The 21,900-nt window shown below is 53.8% G+C and overlaps 7 protein-coding genes across 7 annotated transcripts; 1 reads left to right on the top strand and 6 right to left on the bottom strand.

Moving 5' to 3' along the window:
* Positions 1-1,063: 1,063 nt before the first annotated feature.
* Positions 1,064-3,268, bottom strand: LRP88_13746 (Zn(II)2Cys6 transcription factor; the record flags this gene model as incomplete). The annotated part of the gene is made up of 3 exons (XM_083250103.1): positions 1,064-1,328; positions 1,379-2,844; positions 2,900-3,268. The coding sequence occupies 3 exons, from the start codon at positions 3,266-3,268 to the stop codon at positions 1,064-1,066; spliced, it is 2,100 nt and encodes a 699-aa protein (XP_083094437.1).
* Positions 3,269-6,351: 3,083 nt separating this feature from the next.
* LRP88_13745 (Lactonase, 7-bladed beta-propeller-domain-containing protein) lies at positions 6,352-7,729 on the bottom strand (the record flags this gene model as incomplete). The annotated part of the gene is made up of 3 exons (XM_083250102.1): positions 6,352-6,693; positions 6,755-7,214; positions 7,263-7,729. 3 exons carry the CDS (start codon positions 7,727-7,729, stop codon positions 6,352-6,354), a joined length of 1,269 nt encoding a protein of 422 aa, XP_083094436.1.
* Positions 7,730-8,793: 1,064 nt separating this feature from the next.
* Positions 8,794-11,844, bottom strand: LRP88_13744 (phosphatidylethanolamine N-methyltransferase; the record flags this gene model as incomplete). Its single annotated transcript, XM_083250101.1, has 3 exons — positions 8,794-8,868; positions 8,929-11,585; positions 11,649-11,844. The coding sequence occupies 3 exons, from the start codon at positions 11,842-11,844 to the stop codon at positions 8,794-8,796; spliced, it is 2,928 nt and encodes a 975-aa protein (XP_083094435.1).
* A 2,925-nt stretch (positions 11,845-14,769) lies between these two features.
* Positions 14,770-15,775, bottom strand: LRP88_13743 (translation initiation factor eIF3 core subunit g; the record flags this gene model as incomplete). The annotated part of the gene is made up of 3 exons (XM_083250100.1): positions 14,770-14,994; positions 15,048-15,681; positions 15,747-15,775. The coding sequence occupies 3 exons, from the start codon at positions 15,773-15,775 to the stop codon at positions 14,770-14,772; spliced, it is 888 nt and encodes a 295-aa protein (XP_083094434.1).
* A 1,010-nt stretch (positions 15,776-16,785) lies between these two features.
* LRP88_13742 (uncharacterized protein) lies at positions 16,786-17,136 on the top strand (the record flags this gene model as incomplete). The annotated part of the gene is made up of 1 exon (XM_083250099.1): positions 16,786-17,136. One exon carries the CDS (start codon positions 16,786-16,788, stop codon positions 17,134-17,136), a length of 351 nt encoding a protein of 116 aa, XP_083094433.1.
* Positions 17,137-17,488: 352 nt separating this feature from the next.
* On the bottom strand, positions 17,489-18,860 carry LRP88_13741 (uncharacterized protein; the record flags this gene model as incomplete). The annotated part of the gene is made up of 3 exons (XM_083250098.1): positions 17,489-18,565; positions 18,617-18,678; positions 18,743-18,860. 3 exons carry the CDS (start codon positions 18,858-18,860, stop codon positions 17,489-17,491), a joined length of 1,257 nt encoding a protein of 418 aa, XP_083094432.1.
* A 571-nt stretch (positions 18,861-19,431) lies between these two features.
* LRP88_13740 (major facilitator superfamily domain-containing protein) lies at positions 19,432-21,205 on the bottom strand (the record flags this gene model as incomplete). Its single annotated transcript, XM_083250097.1, has 6 exons — positions 19,432-19,785; positions 19,844-20,307; positions 20,365-20,432; positions 20,485-20,643; positions 20,692-21,004; positions 21,052-21,205. 6 exons carry the CDS (start codon positions 21,203-21,205, stop codon positions 19,432-19,434), a joined length of 1,512 nt encoding a protein of 503 aa, XP_083094431.1.
* Positions 21,206-21,900: the final 695 nt, after the last annotated feature.

Genomic DNA, 21,900 nt, shown 5'->3' with positions numbered 1-21,900 from the left:
TCTCATCCCGACCCTCCCCGCACTCGCCCGCCTGTACCCGAGATCACGTTTCCTGAGCCTATCTACAGAGGAAGACTAATCAGTCACCCCTGGGCTTACTCGAGTCTCTGGTATCTGGGGCCCCAGACTGATTTCTGTCAGCTCTCATTTGTCGATTATACGGGTGGAAATGACCATGCTCCCCTTAATGGTAGCCGAGATTTCACTCCCATTTGAAACGTTGTTTCATCTCTAACCAGCTCACCGGAAGGCGAGATAGATGCACATCTGCCAGAGTGGATGCTCGCTGCCACAAATATAGGCCTTTCCAGGGCCTTTGGTTGTATACGCTGATGCTAATCGTAGGCGGGAAACAATCAAATGGGTATTGATGCAATCATCCAAGACGTCATCATCAACTTACAAACAGACATGAAATCCACCCGAGATACCTTTACTCCATCATCCAACCTCCCACACACACCGAGGTTTGGCACCTGCCCTGCTTTCCTGCTAATTTGCCCACCCATTACCAAGACCCCTGGAAATAATGCAACTAAGAACTTCCATTTGAAGACAAATATCGTCGTGGTGTTGACAGTCTCGGGTGTCCGGTCCGGAAAGCCGTATTAGGGAACCCTTCTAACCAACCAACGATTCCCATTTCCCCGCCGCTTCCGCAGGTACTGAGTTAACCCAGACGCATGCACCCCGGATGATCCCCAAGTATGCCACCCAGTTCGAGGGGCTGCGCCCGGAGAACTTTCGGGGCTTCGAGATCAGGGCCGATAAGCCTGCGGGACACCGCCTAGAAGCTTGTTGCAATGACATGTCGCAGCCACGTAATACTCCAATTCGAAGCGAAAGAAGGCAGTGCCTTTGTCGTTTGAACGAAATCGTATCGAAAGAGGCCGCCCTCGTGCAATGAAGCACGCGTATTAACCCCGTGGACGAGGGCTGAGTTGAGCAAGCACGCCAGGTCTGCGGGGTCTCACGAACCGGCCGTGAGTTGGTCCTGGACCGCCAAGCAAACCACTTGGTTACGCGCTTGCACTGCCTGCGAGGCTAGAAACTACCCGCCTGACTAGGGGGTTCCCAGAAACGCTCGCCTTCTCACCTCAGCCTCCTTGATGATCTCGGCGGCTAGGCTTAGACTTGGAGCTAGGGTTGCGTATCGTTCAACCTCCAGGACCACCTCGTTGATGATTTGATCCAGAGCTTCTCGATGGGGCACCAATGTTAGCAATATACCAAGCAAGGATGGTGACATGCTGGCGCCCATGATGAGTAGAGTTTGGGAGACCATGGACAGTGCCCCCTGCCAGATATATGGCATGTGTCCAGCATGACTATATCGAACGTTAATCGCAGAGTAAAAACAGGGGCTCGAGATACGTACTGTTCGTGGATGTGCTCCAACTGGCGGATGGAAGCCTCAAGACATTTGTGACAGTTCTCCCGCACAGCAGGGTCTAAAACTGCCTGCTCATTGTCTAATACTGCTAGGATGTATGGTCGGTAGATTATTGTGCGGCAAGCGAAGAACCGAAGTCGAAGCACCGTTTGGATAGGGTCTTGAAGGACAGTTCGTGTGAAGGGAAACTGCAGTGGCAATGGTAGGCTTTCGTACCACTGCGTTAGCTGGTAGTCGAGTTCCCCGACAACTGGCTCCAAACTTGTTGTTGATGCGATCGAATCTTTCGAATAGATGAGTTGGCTCACTCTGTTCAGGAGTCGACGCAGGGCAATCTCAGCAAGGAAGTACCAAAGCTCATCACGCCCAACGGCCTGCTCCGACTCTTCACCTTCGAATCCACACGGGAGGCCAACGTTTTCTTCAAATTGCACCACGCCTGAGTGAGGTAGGTCGAGCTCTGCCAGTAAGTCACTCTCGAACAGGAGAGCGTTCCAGTAGATGCGCTCCACGAGTTCTTTTTGATGGCTCGGGATGCGGCTCGGTGCCATGAGGAGGAGCTGGAGTTTCGTGCTGGTAGTGCAGAGAAGGTTCCATGCTTCCATGGGCCGGACCAGATAAAAGTGATACGCAGCAGCAAGCAGGTGGCATTGGGCTGCAACAACGCTGTTCGCCGTCATCATACCCGGAAGAAGTGACCAGGCCGCCGTGAAGTATTGCAAACCAGGTGGATCCTCTTGGGGGACGATCCTAGATATGCTTCCATGTAGACTTGCTTGGCCAAGTGCCAAAACAAGAAGTACCACGCAGCTCTCTGGTCCTTCTCTGAAACCGTTGGAAAGGGCGGTGCGATACTGGCTTCTCCAGGTATACGGGTTGACGCAGGCGTACCAAACGTTGACCCTCTCGAAGTAAGCCTCAATATACGCCTGGGTATTCGAGAGATCCACGCAAGGAGTTTTCGTCAGAGAATGGAGCGGCTCTCGGGCCATTTCCAACTGGAGGAGGATTTGCGGATCATACGGCCGAGAGACCAAGTCTCTGATGAGAGGCCATTGCAACAAATGCATGGCAGCGTTGGTGTGAACCTTGGGCATGGTAGAGATGTTCGTTCCAATCGGCTGAGCGGACCAAGTGCCAAATCCACCGTTGGGAATAGAGACAAAGTTGGTGGGGTTGACGGCCATAACAAGGTTGTCGCCACTAAGACCCGTGCCATTGCTCATACCAGGCGAGTCTTGGGTCAGGTTGAGGCCGTTTGGCGATGTGCTCACCATACTCATCTGCAACAGGCTTTCGATACGATTTAACCGCTCGAGGATCAGCTTGTCGCCGGCATCCAGTTTGATACCCGGCTCTCGATAGATGCATTCAGCACCAAGCTCGGTACATAGTTTGCATTTGGGTTTAGTCCCGTCACAGCGGGATTTTCTCGAACGGCAAACCTCACACTAGAGAATGGTAAGCACGCGGAATGAGCAACAGCGGGTTCATGTCGCAACGCACAGCGATGGTGGCCCTGCGCCGGGGATAGTCGACACCTGTTTCGGTATTCCTCCTCTTGAGCGGGTTCGAGCCTTCATCACTCGGGAGTTTCTGTGTGCCGTTGGTCATGGTGTCGGTTCTGTTCTCAGATGACTGGGAGAGATGACGGGGTTTTTGCGCCGAGCTCAACATGGTGTCTCTGCTGAAACTAGCTGTGCGCTGGTTCTTGAAATTAACAGGGGATTTTATTCCAATCTCGTTGGATATGGCCGTGAGTGAAGCCGCCGGGATTTCTAGCGAGAAGCTGTCGCGTGAAGGGACGGCAAACGGCCTGGCCGCAGCAGTCATGGAGGCTGAGTGAGGAGATTCGCCTGTCGAAGATGGAGACATGACGTGGTAATGCGAATAGGGCGAGATGGGGTGGCTGCCTCTGGTTCAGAGTGCGGCAATGGATGAGGTCGATGCTGGGTCGGTCCCGAGGGGGGAGAGAGCTGAAGGCGCGCACAATCCCAGAGAGTTTGTCAGCGAGGCGACATTTCGGGCCAAGGCAAAGGAGAGGTGGTCGGTAAGACGAGGATCAGGCGATGGGATGAAAGCTCCAGAGCAGAGTCAAGGCCAAAGCTGACAGCGGGCGACTAGTGGTATCTTCCAAGAAAGGCGACAAGCCTGAGAGCGAGGTGTTTGTATGCCAGGCGTCACCGTTACAATGAGGGCATTGCGATGTTCAAATATTTGACGTCGCAAGAGGCGTTCCGTCCGAGGACCGAAATGGAGGAGCTATGGTTATGTATGGGGGAGCGGCAAGGACAAGGGTCTCAGAGGACTCTGTTACCACTGTACTCGATGACCCCGGACCCTGGTGCGGCCGGCGGTGGAAGAGGGTGGTGGAGAATCGGCGGAGGAGATTTAACGATTTGGGAACTTCTGGAGAAATGGACCGTTTGCTGGCCTACCACAGCGGGTGTTTGAGGGATCCAATTAGACGAGTCAACGGCTGCCAGGCCCCCAGAGTCCCAAGACCATGGAGCATGGAGAGCCGGCGAGGCAGGGCAAGGCAGGGCATGGCATGACAACCGAGGGCAAGACTGAACTGGCTGGACTCGATTGTGTCGGGCGCAGCTCTGGGCAATGATGGTGGTGGTGGTGGTGTATGCCGTCGTCTCGTCTCGTCTCGTTCCGTCTCGTCTTGACTTGATCATGACAGCTCGGGTGATCCAATCTGGGGAAGCCCTCTCGTTTCGCCGGCTTCGCGAGACTCCGTTGGCCATTCTGGAGCACTGGCCCGATCCGTCCCCCAGAAGCTAAGTTAGAATCGGCCGCTTGACGCTCGCCCCTTGCCCAGGCTTGTCATCACCCGCACGAGGGAGCCCGAGCCAGTTGTTCCCGTTGAAGCAGCCAGGTAGGGGATAATCTTTTGATGAGGGAGGGTCGCCTACAGGACGGATTGGTGGGCCGGTCATATCATAGCTGGTTGTTGTGTGTGGAGAAGTTGGCCATGCGAGAACGGTCGTTGAAAGTCTCGTCGTTCCATTTTTTCTCGGGATATTCCTGAGACTTGTCACAATCTTGGACAGTTGAGTTCCAGGTTGTTTGAGGTCAAAGAGCGTGCATGAAGAAAGGCTCGAGTTGTAATCTGAAGCCAAACATGTGCGTTGTGAGACATCCGCACTGTATTTACAGGAACCGGATCCACCTGGGGTGCAGCTGCATGCGCGACATGTTGCTGCTGCTAACGCGCTGTAGCCCAGTGCGCTCTCAAGTGTATACGGTGCCATACCTTCCTTTACCTGCTCTCCTCCATCCCATCTATCCAACTTGCGTCATTTCACATCCTGGAACTGTTTGGTTTTGTCCAATTTCTTTTCATCTAAACCCTTTCATTTTATAACTCAGTTGCTAGAGGCAACTGACTGCTAAAATCGCAAGGCTACACTGTTGTGAGCTTCCCTAGGTATCTCGGTCTCGCAACATCTGTACCTTGTCCGGCAGAGCTTGACCAGACGAGATGGAGATGCTTCGGTCTAGACCTCGTGGTCAATCGAGCCTTGCTGCTTCGGGTACTTGATGATCGCCTCGGATAGTAGCCGTGCCCTGTCGCTCGGGAGCCATGGGACCAAAAACCTCTCCACCCATCACGATACCTCGGATCCTGTCTCGTCCTTTGACTCTCAGAGATCTTCAATAATATCCGGAAAGACGGGAAGGCTGATGAAGCTACGACGGAGCTAACAGCCTCTTCTTGAGGCAATACGCTGGGGCAATATAGGTCGTCAGTGGGCGCCGGTCAGCATCTGAACGCACTGTCCTGCGAGTCGCCCTCATGATGGCAGCATACGAACGGCCCGAATAGGAGGGCAACTTCGGTAGAGCCTTGTAATCCTACCCAATCCGATCCTCAGCCCGTAGCCGACCTGGGGCCCAGTGCACCCCCTCCCGGTCTGGGGGCGCTGAACATGATGCTGGTCCAGTTCAGAATGCCTGTCAAACCTGCGGGGAAGCTTGGGGTGTGGCACGTTGTCTCCAACAGAGGAGAAGGTTGGCCAAGGTTGTCTGACTGACGCCTCCCAGATCATTTCGCTCAGTCCAAGTACCGACACGCGGGCTGACGCTCACGCCTAATGCGACTTCAAGGAGCCTGGCCTGGGTTGACAACCTTTGAGCAGCCGCTCGATGTTGAAGAGAACGACGGTCTCAGCCACGGCGCTCACCGCAACAACTTCAGGAGTCTTTGCGAGCTTGCTCTCATGCAGCTGCTGTAGTCTCATCACACGGAAAACTTCAGCCATGCATCATCGCTACACTTTCTCCGGCGGGGTCCTATGCACCCCAACCGTTGCTTCACAAGGCTTGCCAGCCACGAGTTGAACTATTGAAAACGACGACTAGAACCTTGTCGGGTTGTCGGAACTTGACAACTTCCGAGTCGGTTCTGTAATAGAAGTAAAATAAGGGTCTTGCATGAATCCGTAGAAGGCTTCTGTACTCGGCTCCGAGAGCCCCTTGTGCTGCCTTGAAACAAGTTCATCCCACTCGTAAGTATCTGCAAGGAAGAAACATTAATGCACTGATGCTATAAAATGCTTCAGGGCGCTCCCCCTGCATCAGAAACTGCAGATAGCACGATCGCCACAGCTCCGAGATGGTCGATCACCTGGGGACATGGCAGCGGAGCAAGGCGACCTGCCCCTGGCACTGCAACCCAACTTGCTCGGCTTCATCCTTCATCGGCCTCGGAAGCCGTCGACCCGGACACGATGTTCTACGCATTGACGTCTGATCGAATGCGGATGCGGCTGATGTTTGAACGACTCTAACAGGACGCACATCTCGGAATGTGGGCGGCGCCGTCTGACAGCTACATGACTTTCATGTATGCCTTCACGCCCAACAGAGACAAGGTGCATCACGGAAGAGGACCGGAACTGCTTGTAAGGGGGACGATCAATGCTGACTTTGTTTGAAATATGGCCTGATCACTCATTAAACACGACAGCTGTGACTCCGCCTTCCACTTCGGCATACGCAACAAACTTGCCCAGCAAGCCTGTTTTGACATCTCTCTCCATGACGACAACCCGGCCATCACTCTGAAGTGCCACCGCAACCAAGGTTCCGGCCTTGCTGATGGTGAACTGGCGAGGGAAACCTCCTCCGCAAGGCACCTCCTGACGTAGGTTGAGATGTCCCGTCTCAGCATCTATCTCGAAGTTGACGAGTGGGTCCGAGATGATACTCGTGGTGTTGTCGAGATCAAAGTTGGGTACTTCGAGAGTGTTCTCATTCCGAGAAGAGAGGATAAGGAATCTCATGTCAGGCTGTGTGAAGAATTTTAGCTGACGTTGAACCTCCTTTAGAACCCAAGAGGTCGGCACTTACAGAGACGACAACTTCAGAAGCTGCCGCACCCTCTGGCACATCCTTATCCTTACCGTGAACGCCACTCTTCCAAATTTCCTCAAAAGCGATAGAGTCTTGGCCGTACGCCACCTCATAACCGACGATTGTGTTGCCCAACTCGGTAACAACATACATGAACGTCTTGTGCTTGACAGCAAAGGCGATGTGTCGAGGCCCGCTGCCAGCAGCAACGGCCAGAGGCCCAAGCTCTATCAAACCAGGGCCCGCGTGATCGACAAGATATACGCGGATGAGGTCAGCGCCTAGATCTGGCACCAGGACAAATCGACCACTGGGGTCAACAACCGCGGCATGAGGATGCGGCGCCTCCTGCCGGGAGGGGTTCGGGCCAGGCTTAGCAAGTTCAAACTCTTGAACTTGAATAGGAGATATCTTGGCTGGATCCCGAATGTCCCAAGTGGAAAGGGCTGAACCACCGCTGGATGTTCTGTTAGCTTCTGGACCTCATCACGAAGGGGTAACATACTAATGAGCCACCACAAGGCTGTGGCCTCGGCCACCGTACAACGAAGCGCTGACAGGTCCAAAGACAGTGGACACCTTGCCTAACGGCGTCAAGGACCCATCTCGGTTTGTCCTAAAGGACACGAGTGAGCCATTCTTGCCATCCTTTAGCCCCTCGTCGAGGCAGTAAAGAAGCGAGTCCCGGTCAGCTAGTGCAAGCCACGACGGGCTCCCAGCACATCCCTCGGTTGTCGACACAGGTGGAAGAACAACGACAACGCCCCCTTGCTGTCTGACGCCCGTGATGTTAAGCGTAGTGACAACCCCGCTGTAGGAGGCCACATAGAGGAAAGATTCCGAGAGCACATGGTCTTGCAAATAGCCGTGGGTCATGCCCCAAGGCGCATACCCGCGGTTAAGGGTGTGGTACGCGCAGTGAAGCAGCAGCAGAAATACCGGCACAACGAAGAACAGGGTCGAGACCAGCATCGCGGTGCTGTTGTCCCGAAAGGGGTTCCCTAACGAGGCAGCCCGCCTGTGAAGCAACCCCATTGTGTGATTCCGGCTCTCGGCAGCGTATTAAAGCGGCAAGTCGATGATCAGATCGGACTCTTGAGAGTTGACGACGATGGTCAACGACAAAGCAAAGCAACCCGACCTCACGCTAGCTATCCGGCGCTAAGATTTGAGCAAGCATTGCCCGAATGGACTGGACAGACAGGGGGGTCTTTTAGCCGACAACGTTGCTGCAGGGGATGGGATGGGATGGAATGGAGTTGATGCGGAGCGGGTGGAGAGGGGGAGCGGGTGATGAAGGAAGCGATTGCGGGTTAAGGGAATAAAAGGAAATGAGAGTGAGAGTGAGCGTGAGCGTGAGAGTCCATGGAGGAGCCAAGTTAGTTGAAGCTGGGGAGGATTTGTTCAACTCTTCTTTTCAGTGGATGCCCTGCCCTGCCCTGTGAGACAGGCAGGGACAGACAGGGGCTGGTGACAGCTTCAACAGCCACAGCAAAAGCCTCCCTCAGGTCGATGCCATGCCATGCCATGCCCATGGATGCAGTGGCACCCAACATCTGAGATCCATCCATTCCACGTTTTAACGGGTCACCGTTCGTACGTATGTATCATGTGCCCGTTTCACATGCATCCATTTCCATTCTTAATTAACCATATCCCGGTGGGTGGGTTCAACGGCCGAGGGCCCTGCCTCACATCCATCAGCAGCAGCAACAGAGCCACATCATGACACGGCCGCTTCCAGTCTCACATCATTCCACGAATCATGAAGCGTGTTTCATCAGCCCACCATCTTCAACACCCAACAACTTCCTCAAAAGAAATGGTCATAAACACCAGATGTCATTGTATTTTTTGTATCAACTCCTATAGCTGGAAAAATGTCCAAGCCCGTATTTACTCCCCTTTTCCTCGTCTTTTATCACATTTTCCTGGTATCATATGGATCTTGAACTCACCCCGCCATCACCCCTTTTCAACACAACACATTCCTAGACTCTTAACGCTCCAATCATCACTTCCTCTTACTCCTAAAATCAGGCCTTCTCGGCAGGGAAATCTTGGATTGCAGGCGTAGTGGTTCCTCTTGAGCGGGACATGCTATAAGGTGCCTAGACGGAGTCAGTTAGTATCAAGTTACAATCAATCGAATCAATATTTCTTGCACGTACCAAAACTTCCTTTGCGTTGCAGACTCTCCATGCAAGTTTCCTCACACTTCCGTCCGCAGCCACGACAGGTGGTGCAAACTCGATGCCAAACATTTCTCGGATCGCATACACAATTCTCTTGGCGTACTTGGTGTCTCGCTCAACGTGGCCACCAAATGGTTCCTCAGGCTGGTTAGGCGCAATATCAGGATCGCGGTCCAAGCAGTTCTGAACGACTGGCAGAAGAGCTGACTCGACTGCTTGCTCGTACAGTCCCTTAGCACCAACATCAACGTCCTCCTCGTCAAATTTGCTGATACGGATCTCAAAGGGCTCGGAAATGCTGAGAGCAGTGTGGTGTCCATCATGGTGGTATCGGAATTCGAAAACACCTTGTGTCCACCACAGCTTGTCTCCTCGGAATTCAACCTCGCCTTCCACCATGTCGGTCTCGGTCGCCTCGGTTGTTGAAACAGGATGCTCTTCCACAGCAATGCTAACATCGGCTGTCAACGAGTCATAAACGCCAGCATTTGTAGGTGCCCAGCGTCCCAAAGATGGCACCTCGGTCGTTTCCCTAGAACGGTTGTCTGTGACCATGTAAAGGCCAATCCAGTCCTTCTTGCTGTGGCCCGCGGGTGCCCTCCACTTGACTCGAAGAGGCGCGCCGTACTCGTAGCTCATAGTCTTGACTTGCTTGGGGAACCTGCCAGTCAAACTCTCCTTTCCAGTGAACTTCTCGTCGATAGAGGCACTCATCGAGGGCGTGCCCTGCACTGAGAGGGAATAAAGCTTGGGATCGTGGCCTTGCAAGTCGGGAGCGATTCGTGTGATGGTGAGTCGGGCGGGAGCCATGTTGAACAGCGCCGAAGTGTCCCTGACAATAGTCTTGACACCAGCCGCAAACTTGGGTCGAGCAGTATCGAGGAAGTCTTCGACAAATTGAGTAGTATCGTCCAGCACCTTGTCAACGCTCTCCTGCCATCCCTTGACGGGTGGGGGAAGCGAGCGCTTGATGAACTTGGTAAGTCCCGCCTCTCTGCGAAGGCTCCGGCCGTAGATCTTTTGCATGTGTGGTCGCTCGATATACGAGATATAGAAGACGGTCAGGATCTGTGTCACCAGGGCCATGAGGAAGATGGATCGACTCCAGGTGATGAGCGCAGCGCCCCAGACACCAGCAGTTCCAAAGAATCGGTCAGGGTTGTTGAGGAATCGGTAGATGGACTTGTAGGTCAGCTTGGCCTGCTGGTCAAAGAAGAAGTCACCGCAGAACCATCCGAACTCGCCAAGGGAGTCATAGACGCTAAAGGCAGTCCACAGCTGGAGGGCCACCAGACCGGCACCGAGAACGTGCTTGAGCATCACCAAGCCGTAGGCCCAGTCCTCAGGGGGGGAGTACATCTTCCAGCACGCGGCAATGAAGGCGGTGTTGCACATGATCATACTGATGTGGTGAAGGCCCTTCCACTGACGCCATGCCTCGCCAGCACTCTCGCCGAACTTGAGGAAGTGACGCGTCCACATCTTGGTCTTTGACTGCCTATCCAGGATGAGGCCGAGGCCGAGATGATACCAAACGCGCCACGCCAGTGCGTGGAGGACAAAAATGGCTTGCCAGACGGGAGTTGAGGGCGTTACAAAGGTGAGGACAGCTACATAAGATGGCAGAACAATGACGGTAAAGTCAGGGACTCGGAACAGGTCAATGTTGTTCAAGCCAACGAGGTTGTGGACCGGAGCGGGCGATTCCTTGTGCGTAGGGGCAAGAGTCTGCTCATCGAATGCGCCCTCAAGCGACTTGATATCGGCGGGCACAACATCACCTTGGCTCTCAGAGGCAGTTCGCTTGCGAGGGGGCGGGGGGTTGTAGGTCTTCTCAATGTGAGGGTTCTCAACAATCACGAGGAAGGCGAACTGGGCCAAATGAGCGAGGATGGAGATGAAGAGCACCTCGTAGCTGGCGGCCATCATAGAGATGCCATAGTAACCCGCGTAGCCGATCGAGTACATGGGGTGGGGAGCCATCTCAAAGACACCGTCAAAGGTCAAGTCCTGGTCGATGAGGTAGAAGAAATCTCCCCAGTACCAGGCAAAATCCTTGACGACGCGGTGAGCGTCCAGCTTGACCCATAGGTTGAAGCCGATGAGAGAGATGCCAATGGCCCATCGAGAGAAGCCAATCAGGGGGTTCTCACCCTCGGGGCTGTGACCACAGACGATTGCAAAGAGGCAGTAGGACACGAAATCACACATGAGGATCAAGTCAACTACCCTCCGGAAGACCAGCCATGTGTTGTACTCAATGGGGGCCTTTTCGAACTCGTAATCTTCCTCAATCTTTGTCTCGAGCTCGTGCTTGAGTAGGTTGTAGAGCCATGGTCGGGGGTTCTTGCCGGTGGCTGGGTTCTCAAAGAGCTTCCAGCGACGAGCCCAAGTGACGAGACGGCGATGGTTTGACTGAATCTGAAGGAGAACGCCAATTCCGATGTTGTAGGAGGCTCGCCAGAAGAGAAAGACAAAGGCAAAGACAGTGCGCTTCCAGACAGAGGGAAGGAAATAGGCAGCCAAGATGTGAAGACCAAGGATAGTCAAGACAATTGCATCAGAAAAGTTCTTTGGTTGTCGAGGATCAAGAAGTTGAGAAACCATGTCATGAGTGGTGGGGACAATGAAGACTGTTTTGACATGTGAAAGTCAGCCAACGCGACAAACGATCTTCTGCCATGAACAAAGCGTACCTGTGCCGTCCGGGGTTCGTCCATACGTCTTGCTTGCCTTGTCGGATGACACATTGGCATCTGCATTGGCATCTGACGACTGGCGGCTGTGCCCTGGTTCTGAGGGAAGCTTGTCTTGATCGGCCGACGACTCGACCCCAGGCTGCCGAAGCCGAAGCCCAGGGCCGGTGGAGGGCAAATCGGCGGCAGTACTCATGACTGAGGTTGCTTGATGCTCAGCAGAAGAGCAATGTTGAATTGACGAGAGGTGTGTTGATGAATTGGACGCCCTTGAGGACGAAGGAAAAAGAGAAAGAAATGGTTTAGAAAGTAGAAATGGCGAGTGAGGACGGGACGGAACCTAGAAACGGACAACTGTTGGGGAGGCCCCTCGTGCGCTCGAAACGACGTCAGGGCTCCGCTGAAAGAGCACGGGGCCAGTTGGTTGAGCTCTGCTCTGTCTGCTCCGAACGGGACACGACAGGGCACCTCAGGGCAGGGTCTGGAGCTTGAGCTGCTGGAAGCTGGGGCTAGCTGATGCGTCGTGAGTGGAGGGAGAGGAGGGATTTAGCAGGGGAGCCGCGCTGTGCCTCGATTTATTCCCCGGACCTCTTGCAGGAGAACGTGCAAGAAGCCACCAATGGCGCGACTTTGAAGGTTCGTCTGGGCTTGCGATTAGTCGCTGATCTGTTTGGTCTGTGGGATTGGATGCGAATAAGAATGAAAGAGGGTGTGGTAGACAGACTTGCCCACCGTGTAACACATGCCACCTCCAGTACAGGCGGGGAGCAGTTTCCCTCCCGGCTGCAGCTGCTCCTGCTGCAACCGTTCAACGGGGCCCGCCCGGGGGGCACTGAGCGAGCGCTGCAAGGGAGCAGGAGCCGCTAAGCCCACTGTGACACCGTGGAGCCCGCCAGCCTTACTCAATGCGTGGGGCTAGGAATGGCCCCAAACACCGCTCAAAGAAAGACTTTGGACTTCTATCAACTTCTCCACCTCTCGGCGCCTCAGTCGCGTGCCCTCCCTGTTCGGTCCGTAACTTGGGAACAGAGCCTCCATCGGGTGAGTTCCCTGCTCGAACAATTGCTCTACCGACCATCTCCTGACGTCTACGGCCTCACATGACCCGACCGACGACAGCTCCTCGACGCCGATTCTACCCGGAACCTGCCCTGCCGCTGCAGAGACGGACTGCAGCCGGCGCCCGGCGCCGTGATCGAGGACGCCTCCCGATAGGTACCGCGGGAGCTACCCCACCAGTCGGCGGTGGGGGCTCGGATGCGACTCCTGTGAGCTTCGACCATGGAAGAGGTCCAGTGGCTTCTTTCACGTCTCACTGATCCTTGAAGGCCAGCGCACGAAATGGACCCTCATTTAAACGAGATCCGTGGGGTACAATCACATGTGAATCTGAGCAACAGAGAGGAAAGAGGCATCTCAGATCAATGCTTCGCCCTGCTACGGGCTGAGATTCAAAGTCAACATTGAGGTCATTGTGACTCGATACGTTTGCAAAGTTACTGCCATCAAAGTCTCAATTTTAGCCCAGACTCGCTTGTCCGCTTCTCAAGACCTCCCAAGGCCGTGAGCACGAGACCCTGAGCTGGATCCAGAAGCGACTCTCTCGCGATCGTCTATCACCCCAAGCCCTAGTCATCAAGCCTTCAAGGGTCTCGACCTGCGACCCTTGCTTTCACGAGCTAGTCGATTCTGTTGAGAGCGAAATACGCCAATGGCTAATCTTACAGTGGCCTTTTCTAATCCGCCTCGAATGAATTCCGAAGGGATCCCGTTGACCCGACTGCTGGAGGCGAGAGAGACATTTATCCCGCAGTGTCTCGTCCCCGCTATCGAGCCAGTTTTCATCTTAGAATAAGCGGTTCACGAGTTGTTGGGAAGCTGAAGCTCATTGGCCCCTGGTCTGTTTTCGTCTTTTAATTACTATCTCTTTCTCCTTCGTTGTCATTCCATCCGTCTCGGAGTCGAGGCATCTGCTGGTGGGCAAGGATACCAGCTCGCGGTAGTCCCCTGAAATTACGAGCTCTTAACGACTCACATAATTCTCAAGTCTGAGAAATCGCTAAATAATTCCTATCTTTGGGTCGAGTCACGGGCCGACTCTCAGGGAGCCCTATTGGCACGGTTAAAGTCTGCAATGCCCTGCTTTACGAATCGTCCAGTTGGAAGAATAGGATGCCATGATGAAAGGCCTCGGCACTGCATCGAGCCTTCTGCATACCACACGTCAATCACCGCTTGCGGCACTCAAGTTTAGTGTGCGTTATTCCTACTAAGAGGACACCGCAATTTCGATTGGGAATCAAAAACGATTAGTGACTCTGTTGGGCTTCTCTGATTTCGCCATCGAGTCTTCTTTCGGTCTTTGAACTCTCTCGGTATGTACGACGTAACAAGGGGCAAGCTGGGGCGCTACTAAAGTTCCTGAGCAAAACATGCTTGAAGTGTCCGACCAGACCAAGTTGTTTGGTAAGAAAGGGGCTCGGTCGTGACAATTCATTCCATCCCTTCTCCTCAAAGAGGAGAAACCAGGTAAAGGGGCCATCAAACTCCAGGCCACGGATATGACTTGAAAATACCTTTCAGCTTCACTAAACAAGTGTTGTTTCCTGCCTTAGGCACTTTTTCTTTGTTGAAATGGAGCCTAGTGGGTGTTTGGCAGACAGCTCTAGCGAGCCGACTCCAATAGTGAAGAACCAAGTGTTTAGCAGCTTCAGAGATCATACACCTCCAAGTCATGGGTATTAGAAGGCCTTTCCCCATCATATCCAGGCCCTGGTCGAGTCTAAGCTTTCTTGGCCTGAACACGGCTGCTTATCTGCCCAGGGTTATCCAGAGCCTAATCGAACGACATGGACATCTACGACCCACGAGCAGACAGATACAGCCCAGGTTGATCACAGGCATATCGCAACACTTGTCATGCAACAGTAATCATTCAACGATCTGGTCCCCCAAACATTCTCGCCTCGTCCAAAATCACAAATCGAAGCAGGCAATATCACTTTTGTGTCCCCATCTCATCTCAGAACCGTACCCAGACGTCGAATCATGAGGTTGAAGCCCTCAACCAATGCATTACCGTGCCCCCTAACTAACCCGTGACGACAAGAATTTAAAATCCCTACTGAGCCTTCTTGGCAAACTCCACCCGGAGAATGAGATGCTTGAAACCAAATCCGTCCATCTTCGCGCAGGCCTTGACAGCGTCGCCGCGGTCTGCGAAGCTGATAAAGGCGAATCCCTTGGCCATGCCGGTTTCCCGGTCCTTGGCAAGGAACACTCGGGTGACACGACCGAACCGCTCGAACATATCGCGCAGCTCTCCCTCTTCGGCCATCTCGGAGACCTGTGGTATAAAGTCAGCATATCACGCAAGAGTCTTGGGACGGCAGCACTCACGTTGGTGACGCGCAGCGTAGCAAAGTCGTCCCTCTCGCCAAACTTGGATCCCATCCGCTCGCCAGCTCCTCCGGTGCCACGCAGCGCAGGAGGCACATATGAACCCTTCTTGGCACCAGCTCCACCAGCGGCGGCAGCAGCAGGCTCGTCGCCCATGCCAGCGGCAACGTCGGCGGCGCCGCTCTCCCCGATGGGCGCCATGGTGTCCTTGTACGGACACCTGGCAGTGAAATGCTCGCCGTTGCAAATACGACACTTGACCTTCTTGTCCTTGAGCTTGTCCTTCATGGCCTGGGCGTTGGGGTCGGCCGTCTCGTCCTTGGCATCCTTGCGCCAGTTGATGCTTGGTCGGAAGATGATGTTCTCACCGACGGATGTGGTATCGGGGGCAGGGCCTGGGGGATCCTTTGCGCTGAGGCCAAACTTGGACCAGGTTTTTCGGTCGGCGACGCGGGGGTTTACGGTCTCGGTGTGGGTGATGAATCGGATGCGGCGAGTCGTCTTGACCTTCTCGCCGTCGTCATTGTAGCGGAATGTGATGACGGTCTTGGTGCCGTCCTTGTTGGAGATGGTCTGGGGGGGAGGGAGATCGGTGGAGGTCTCCTCGATATCGTCGTCGTCGGCCCAGTCGTGCCTGTTTGATGGTGGGGTTAGTCAGAGGGCATATCGATACCCCAGTCCGAACTGCGCTGCACTCACTTGGGCTTGTTCGCAACGGCGGCAGCCATGATGAATCGAGCGTATCCGTGCGACTGTTTCTATATCGTCGTTTTCTCGCGGTGCCGTCGGGATGCGTCGTAGAGCTTCGTCGGGGCGTCGGTTCGTGATCGTGGGGTTTCTCGGTGATGGATGAATTTAATCACTTTTTCGTGGTGCGGCGATTGAACGGTGGTGGGGCAAGTGTCAAGCCACAGAGCAGCTCCGAAAGAGTAAAGTCACATGATGTGCACCAGCCACAGGGCCTACGTTATTCCGCCCCTGAGAAGCTGCCCAGCCATTGTAGTGTGATACATCAAGTCCGAGTCTTTTTGTTGAACCTTTGGAGGCGTATGCCACTTTCTGATTTGGAATCGTGCCATTCTGTCAAGCCAGAGCGTCACTGATATCCCCGGGAATATCGGCACGAAGCGACAAGCGCCTCGAGAGAGTGGCGCAGTGTTAAACTCGTATGCTTACCCAACCGAGACTGTTCCATGCATCTGTTTGTTTGAAAATAGCTCGTGTAAGAAGCGGTGGAAATTTGAAACACATCGAGGACAACCAAATGTGCATTCAAATCTCCAAAAGTCGGCGTGGTAGATGCACGTTGGCGCTGGCATCACAATGGGAGGCCTTCCAAACGCGCCGGTTTGAGATGCCAAGCTGTTGGGTGAACGGGGGCGTTCGGGCCTGGAAGGGCCAAGCGTGGCGCAGCTCGTTGCGCACACCAATCCGGTGCCGCGTAGTCCCGCAAACGCGGCCTGTGGCGTGCAAGGGGCCATGTGAGAGGGAGAGTTTAGCACCGACCGACGGACACCAGACACTTACTTTACTACTAGTTACGAGCTTCCTCTCCTCACCGTCGTCTTTCCTTTCTCCTCGTCCCGTCAATACCTACATCTCTCCTTCTGTTCATATCGACTGATATCCTATCCTTCCTCGCGAACCACAGATCGGCCGCTCATTCCTGCGCGCTCCCTATTCGCAATCCACCACTCCCTCCCCTTTTCAGAGTCTCACAGCGCATTCCCGCTTCACCATGGCCTACAAGCAAGACGAACCTCCCGCCTACGGCCCTCCCCCAGGTGCCCCTCAGCCTACCTACGGTGGCTATCAGCAAGATCAATACCAGCAGGGCCCTCCGCCGGGTCAGCAACCCTACTATCAGCAAGGTCCTCAGATGGGATACTACAACCAGCAGCAAGGTCCCTTCCCAGCTGGACAGGGCCCCTATCCTCCTCAGCCAGGTCCTTATGGACAGCCCGGCGGTCCTCCTCCTCAAGGCTACTATCCCGAAGACGATAGAAGAGGTGGCGGTTCCGGAGGTGGCCTCATGACTGGATTGCTCGCCGGTCTGGCCTGCTGCTGCTGCTTGGACTGCCTCTTCTAAACAAAAAAAGGAAAAACCGACTACGCAAAGACCTACAACCGCGATATCACCGTCACTACACTGCGCAAGATTCTTGGGAATTTGATGGCAATTGGGGCATATTGCGCGAAAGGCAGGAGACTAGGGGGCGAGCGCAGCGTTGGCGCATCTGAAGACGGGCAGAATTCACTGGAATGTTAAAGGCGTTGGGGTTTCGTTTGATTAGGTACCGGAAGGACTAATTCAGCTGTTTTTGCTTGTTTCCTTGATATCAAAGCACGACTTCTAATCATATAATTCACCTGAACGAATGCAGACTAGTATGTGCTGTGTGTTGTGCATGTGTGGCCGCAGATCTCAAACTGATCTGATACTATACCCCAGCAAAGAGTGTCTCGAATTCCGCCCTGACCTTTTCGACGCAGTCGTTCGTGTAAATCATCTTCTGCACGTCTGGAGATGCCCACTTGTCTGGCACCGCGCCGTTGCTCTTGTGCTCCTTGAACATCCTGTCCCTCTCCTCCTTGGCCTTGCCCTCGCCCAGGTGCAACGTTCGCCCGGACATGTATGCCATCTGGACGAGGTTCGAGGTCCACTCCTTCCGAGACAGCTCATACACCTTGAGGCACCTGGCGAGAGTTTCGGGCCGAGCATCAGGGGCTTGTAGCAGCACCTCGGCGATGGTCGAGCCGTCCTCGATGGCCATGGCTGCTCCCTGGCTCAGATGCGGCAATGTCGGATGACAGGCGTCTCCGACGAGGGCGACGGACCCTTGTGTCCAGGTCGGTAGAGGCTTGTACATCCTCAGACGCCACTCGCAGACCTCTCCTTCAGGAACCAGGTTGAGCATCTTTTGCACGAGAGGGCAGAAGGTCTCAAAGACCTTGAGCATGACCTTCTTCGACCCCTTGGTTGTGTACGTGATGGATGGGGCTGTGGCAAAGTTCTCATCTGGCTGGACTGTCGACAAGTTATAGATGGACTTGTTGGCGATAGAGTAGGCAATGATGTGGCGCTTCTCTCCAACCCATCTAACCACCTCGTCACTGTCAACCAAAGCCAGAAGCTCTGGATCGTGGGCCATGTCTTCCCTTTTGAGCATGATGCGGTAGGCAGCCTGCCCAGTCTCGGCCTCTTCAGGCTCAGCACCCACCTGTTGCAGCAGCTGGGCTCGCGTCACACTCTTGATGCCGTCGGCGCCAAGTAGAATGTCAGCGTGGCACGTGTAAGGCTCCGAGTCTCTGGGCTGGACCTTGAATGAAACCCGAGGGGAAAAGTTGGTGATTTCCAGTAGACTGGTTGAGAAGTGGAACTTGATGCTGCTCTCCTTTTTGCACGCCTCATGCATGTGGCCAGCCAAGGAGGATCGATGGCCACAAAGGTGAGAGTAGCCATACTTGGCCTTGATGTCAGGCATATCGACATGAGCAAGTTCGACATTTGTAGCTCCCTCTAATCAGTGTTAGTTGAGTTCTGAAGAGGCGAATGGATCAAGGTATACGTCTGATGCTGCTCCCTGCCACACAGGTTGACTCCTTCTCAATGCCCTCCCAGCAGCCCAACCTGTCAAGGATCCTCCCCATGTTGGGGGCCATCTGAATACCGGCTCCAACAAACCCGAGGTTACTGGCGGCCTCATAGATATTGATGTGCTTGAAGCCTCGTTTGGCCAGGGCGAGGGCGGCTCCTAGGCCACCCATGCCCGAGCCGATGATGGCGATTTCCAAGTCTCTAACGTCAGACATGTCGGCGATGAATTCGTTGTCTTGGTTACTTGATGGTTCGATCAATCAAAGTCAAAAACAACAAGACGCATTTATAAGAAAGGCTGGACTGGTTGTTTCTTTATCCGATTATACATGCGTCGTCGTGTTACTATCCGAAGTAAATGCCGGGATGCGGGGGAGTTCCGACGCACCTGAATGGAGCATTTTACTCCCGATTTTCGGTCGCCTCTTTTACAAGAGCAATTCGTAACGAATTGAACAAGTTGGATCTTAGCTTGAGATTTTCTACTGTGTTTTCTTTATCATTGTCAAGGGTGGAAATGACTCTACGCTGACTGGTTGACAGGTAGACAACCATCACGGGGAGTGACATCAAATGCCAAGCGAAGTCGGAGGCTCTGCACAATACGAACGTCACTAACACTGTCAATGGAACTCGATCAAATATCTTCGGCATGGAATTCGGTAGCAGCATCATCTTTGATTTGTCATCTGCAACTTCATACTCTAGAGGTATTCTCATGAATCATAGCAATGTGAGTTCCGGAAGCCAAAATCCAACTTTTTTTTTGTTTCAAAACACAAGTCATCAAGCCATGTCAATATCCTTGATCTGCTCCTTCTTCTTCTCCACCGCAAGCGCTTCGTTCATGACCTGGTTGGGGTCCTGATCGCCCGCGTCCAGGACCTCGAGGTTGCCTCCCTCATCTGCCGTTCCAGTTCGGTAACCGCTGTGGCTGCCAAAGACGTACCAGACGTATCCAGTCATAAAGACTGCCACGACGAGGAAGGCAAAGACTGTCCAGTTGCCCATAGCGTACATGGGAGAGGTGCTGCTGGGGAACAGGAAGGGGGCAGAGATACCGCCAGTGTTTGCAATGGCGATCATGCCTCCAGTGGCCAGGGCTGTCGCGGTTGAGCCTCGGACGGTGGCCGTTCGGTGCTAGATAGAAAGTCAATAACCAATTTATGTGCGTAAAGATGCTAGAGAGTTCACTTACAGCAACGAAGGGCAGAACAGCTGCGTTGGTGCAGGCAATGATGAAGACGGCAAAGTAGCGGACACGCCAGTTGGTGACAACAGCGAGTAGAAGATATCCAGTAGCCACAAAGGCCAAGCCACCAATAACATGCTTCGAGCGCTCCTTGGTCCTGTCACTGTGAAGACAGTTGCCAATAATAATGAAGAGGGCAAAGACGTTGGGAGGAACTGTGAGGAGCTGGGCGTTGTATCCTTTGAAACCGAGCGAGGCGACGATCGAGGGGGCAAAGTATCCGAAAGCATTGAGCGAGTTGGTCATGAAGAAGTACTGAATGGCGAAGAGCCAGAAGAAGGGCTCCATGACGGTCTCCTTGGCGACCTTGCTGTCCCAGTGCTTGTCGCCCATCGAGGGCGCGTAGGGGCCAAGGCGCTTGACGGCGAATGCTCTCTCCTCGGGGGAAAGCCACGAGACTGTCTGGGGGTCTGATCAGGCGCAGGTTAGCATAATTCAAGATGCTATTTATATGTGTTGGTACTTACAATCGGGAAGCCAGAACCACACCATGACACCAACAATAACAGCGGGAATGCCCTCCAGGACAAACAGCCTATTGCACTTGTTAGACAACGAGATATCGACGGAGCAACTTCAAAACTTACCACTGCCAGCCAGCCAAACCAGCTTTTCCGTTGAGGAAAGAGATGCCAGTAGCTAGCAAACCTCCAAAAGCACCGGCTACTGCGACACTGGAAGCAAAAATGGCCATTCTAGTCGCTCGCTCCTCTGGCTTGTACCAAAAGCACAGGTACATCATGACACTATCCAGTCAGCAAAGCTTCTCCCCTCAGATAAAACTCCCAACTCACCCAGGAAAGAAACCAGCCTCAGCAAGACCGAGAAAGATTCTCACAATCAGCAGACCGGCATATGTCGAAACAGCAGCGGTGCAGATGGTGACGATGCCCCACGAGACCATGATCCTAGCGATCCACTTGCTGGGCGAAAAGTACTTGAGGAGAATGTTGCTGGGGAACTCCATCAGGACGTAGGGGACGAAGAAGAGGGCCACGGCGATGTTGTACTTTTGGCCAGTGAGGTCGAGCTGGGTCACGATGTTGTCCTCGGGGGTGTCATTGTTGAGTGTGCGTGCGTTGCCCAAGTTGACTCGATCGAGGTAGTCTTGGGAATGTCAGCAGATGCTATAATAAGAATGTGTATGCACATACTCAGCAGGTAGGTAACGCAGATCCAGGGCATGATACGGAGATCTTGCTTCCTGACGATTCTCTTCTCCATCTCCTTGTCATTGAGGTCCACCGTCTCCAGACTTGGAACGTCCAGAGACGGCTTCGCAGAGAGAAACTTGTCCCAGCTAAACATTGCAAGCAGCTTCTACAACAGATTATAGAAGGCGGCACTGGGGAAGAGGGAAGACAAGTGATGAGGGGTCAAGATCGTTATGCTGGTCGTGCAGAAGCAAGCTTATTTAACTACACAAATCGTTCGTCCTCCCACAACCCGCCACCTACAGATAGAAAAACCTCGTGCCATAGTTTATCTCTGATCTTACCCCAAATGGATCGACCTACAAGATAGTGACTGTCCTGTCGAAGGAAAGGATTCAAGATCAGGCCGGGGAGATAACGGCGGCGACGGGCGGATGGTGGCACCGCTCATGCAGGCTTTTACCCCGGATTTCAGCGAATAAGCTAGCCTAGTAAAAGGAATTGATAGACTCTGGGCACGCAGAGCATGTCCACCTTTGATATGAATGCCTCACGGTCGTTGGTGGCCGACGGCGAGGTGCCGGCGGGTATCTAGGGACTCCTGGAGAAAGCTCGTACCATGGATGGGCCAGGAAAGCTGGGGTGAGATGCGGGAGTCTTCCTCATTAGTCTACGAGTCCCGTGCCCCCTCTATTCTAGGTTTTTTACGTATGCGGTTCTGTTTTCTTGTGTCATATGGGGCCAGGATCTTGGTCAGGGTTGCAGCGAGTCAGGTTTGACGATCGTTGGGTCGTATCAAATCCCGCAGCGAGATGAATAAGTTGTAGCATGTAATAATAAGAGAATATT

The sequence above is a fragment of the Fusarium phalaenopsidis genome (assembly GCF_050370095.1).
Source record: "Fusarium phalaenopsidis strain FUZ10S chromosome Unknown contig_32332, whole genome shotgun sequence".
Taxonomy (NCBI): domain Eukaryota; kingdom Fungi; phylum Ascomycota; class Sordariomycetes; order Hypocreales; family Nectriaceae; genus Fusarium; species Fusarium phalaenopsidis.
The sequence above is the reverse complement of the archived record's forward strand: the minus strand, read 5'-3'. Positions and strand labels throughout refer to the sequence as shown.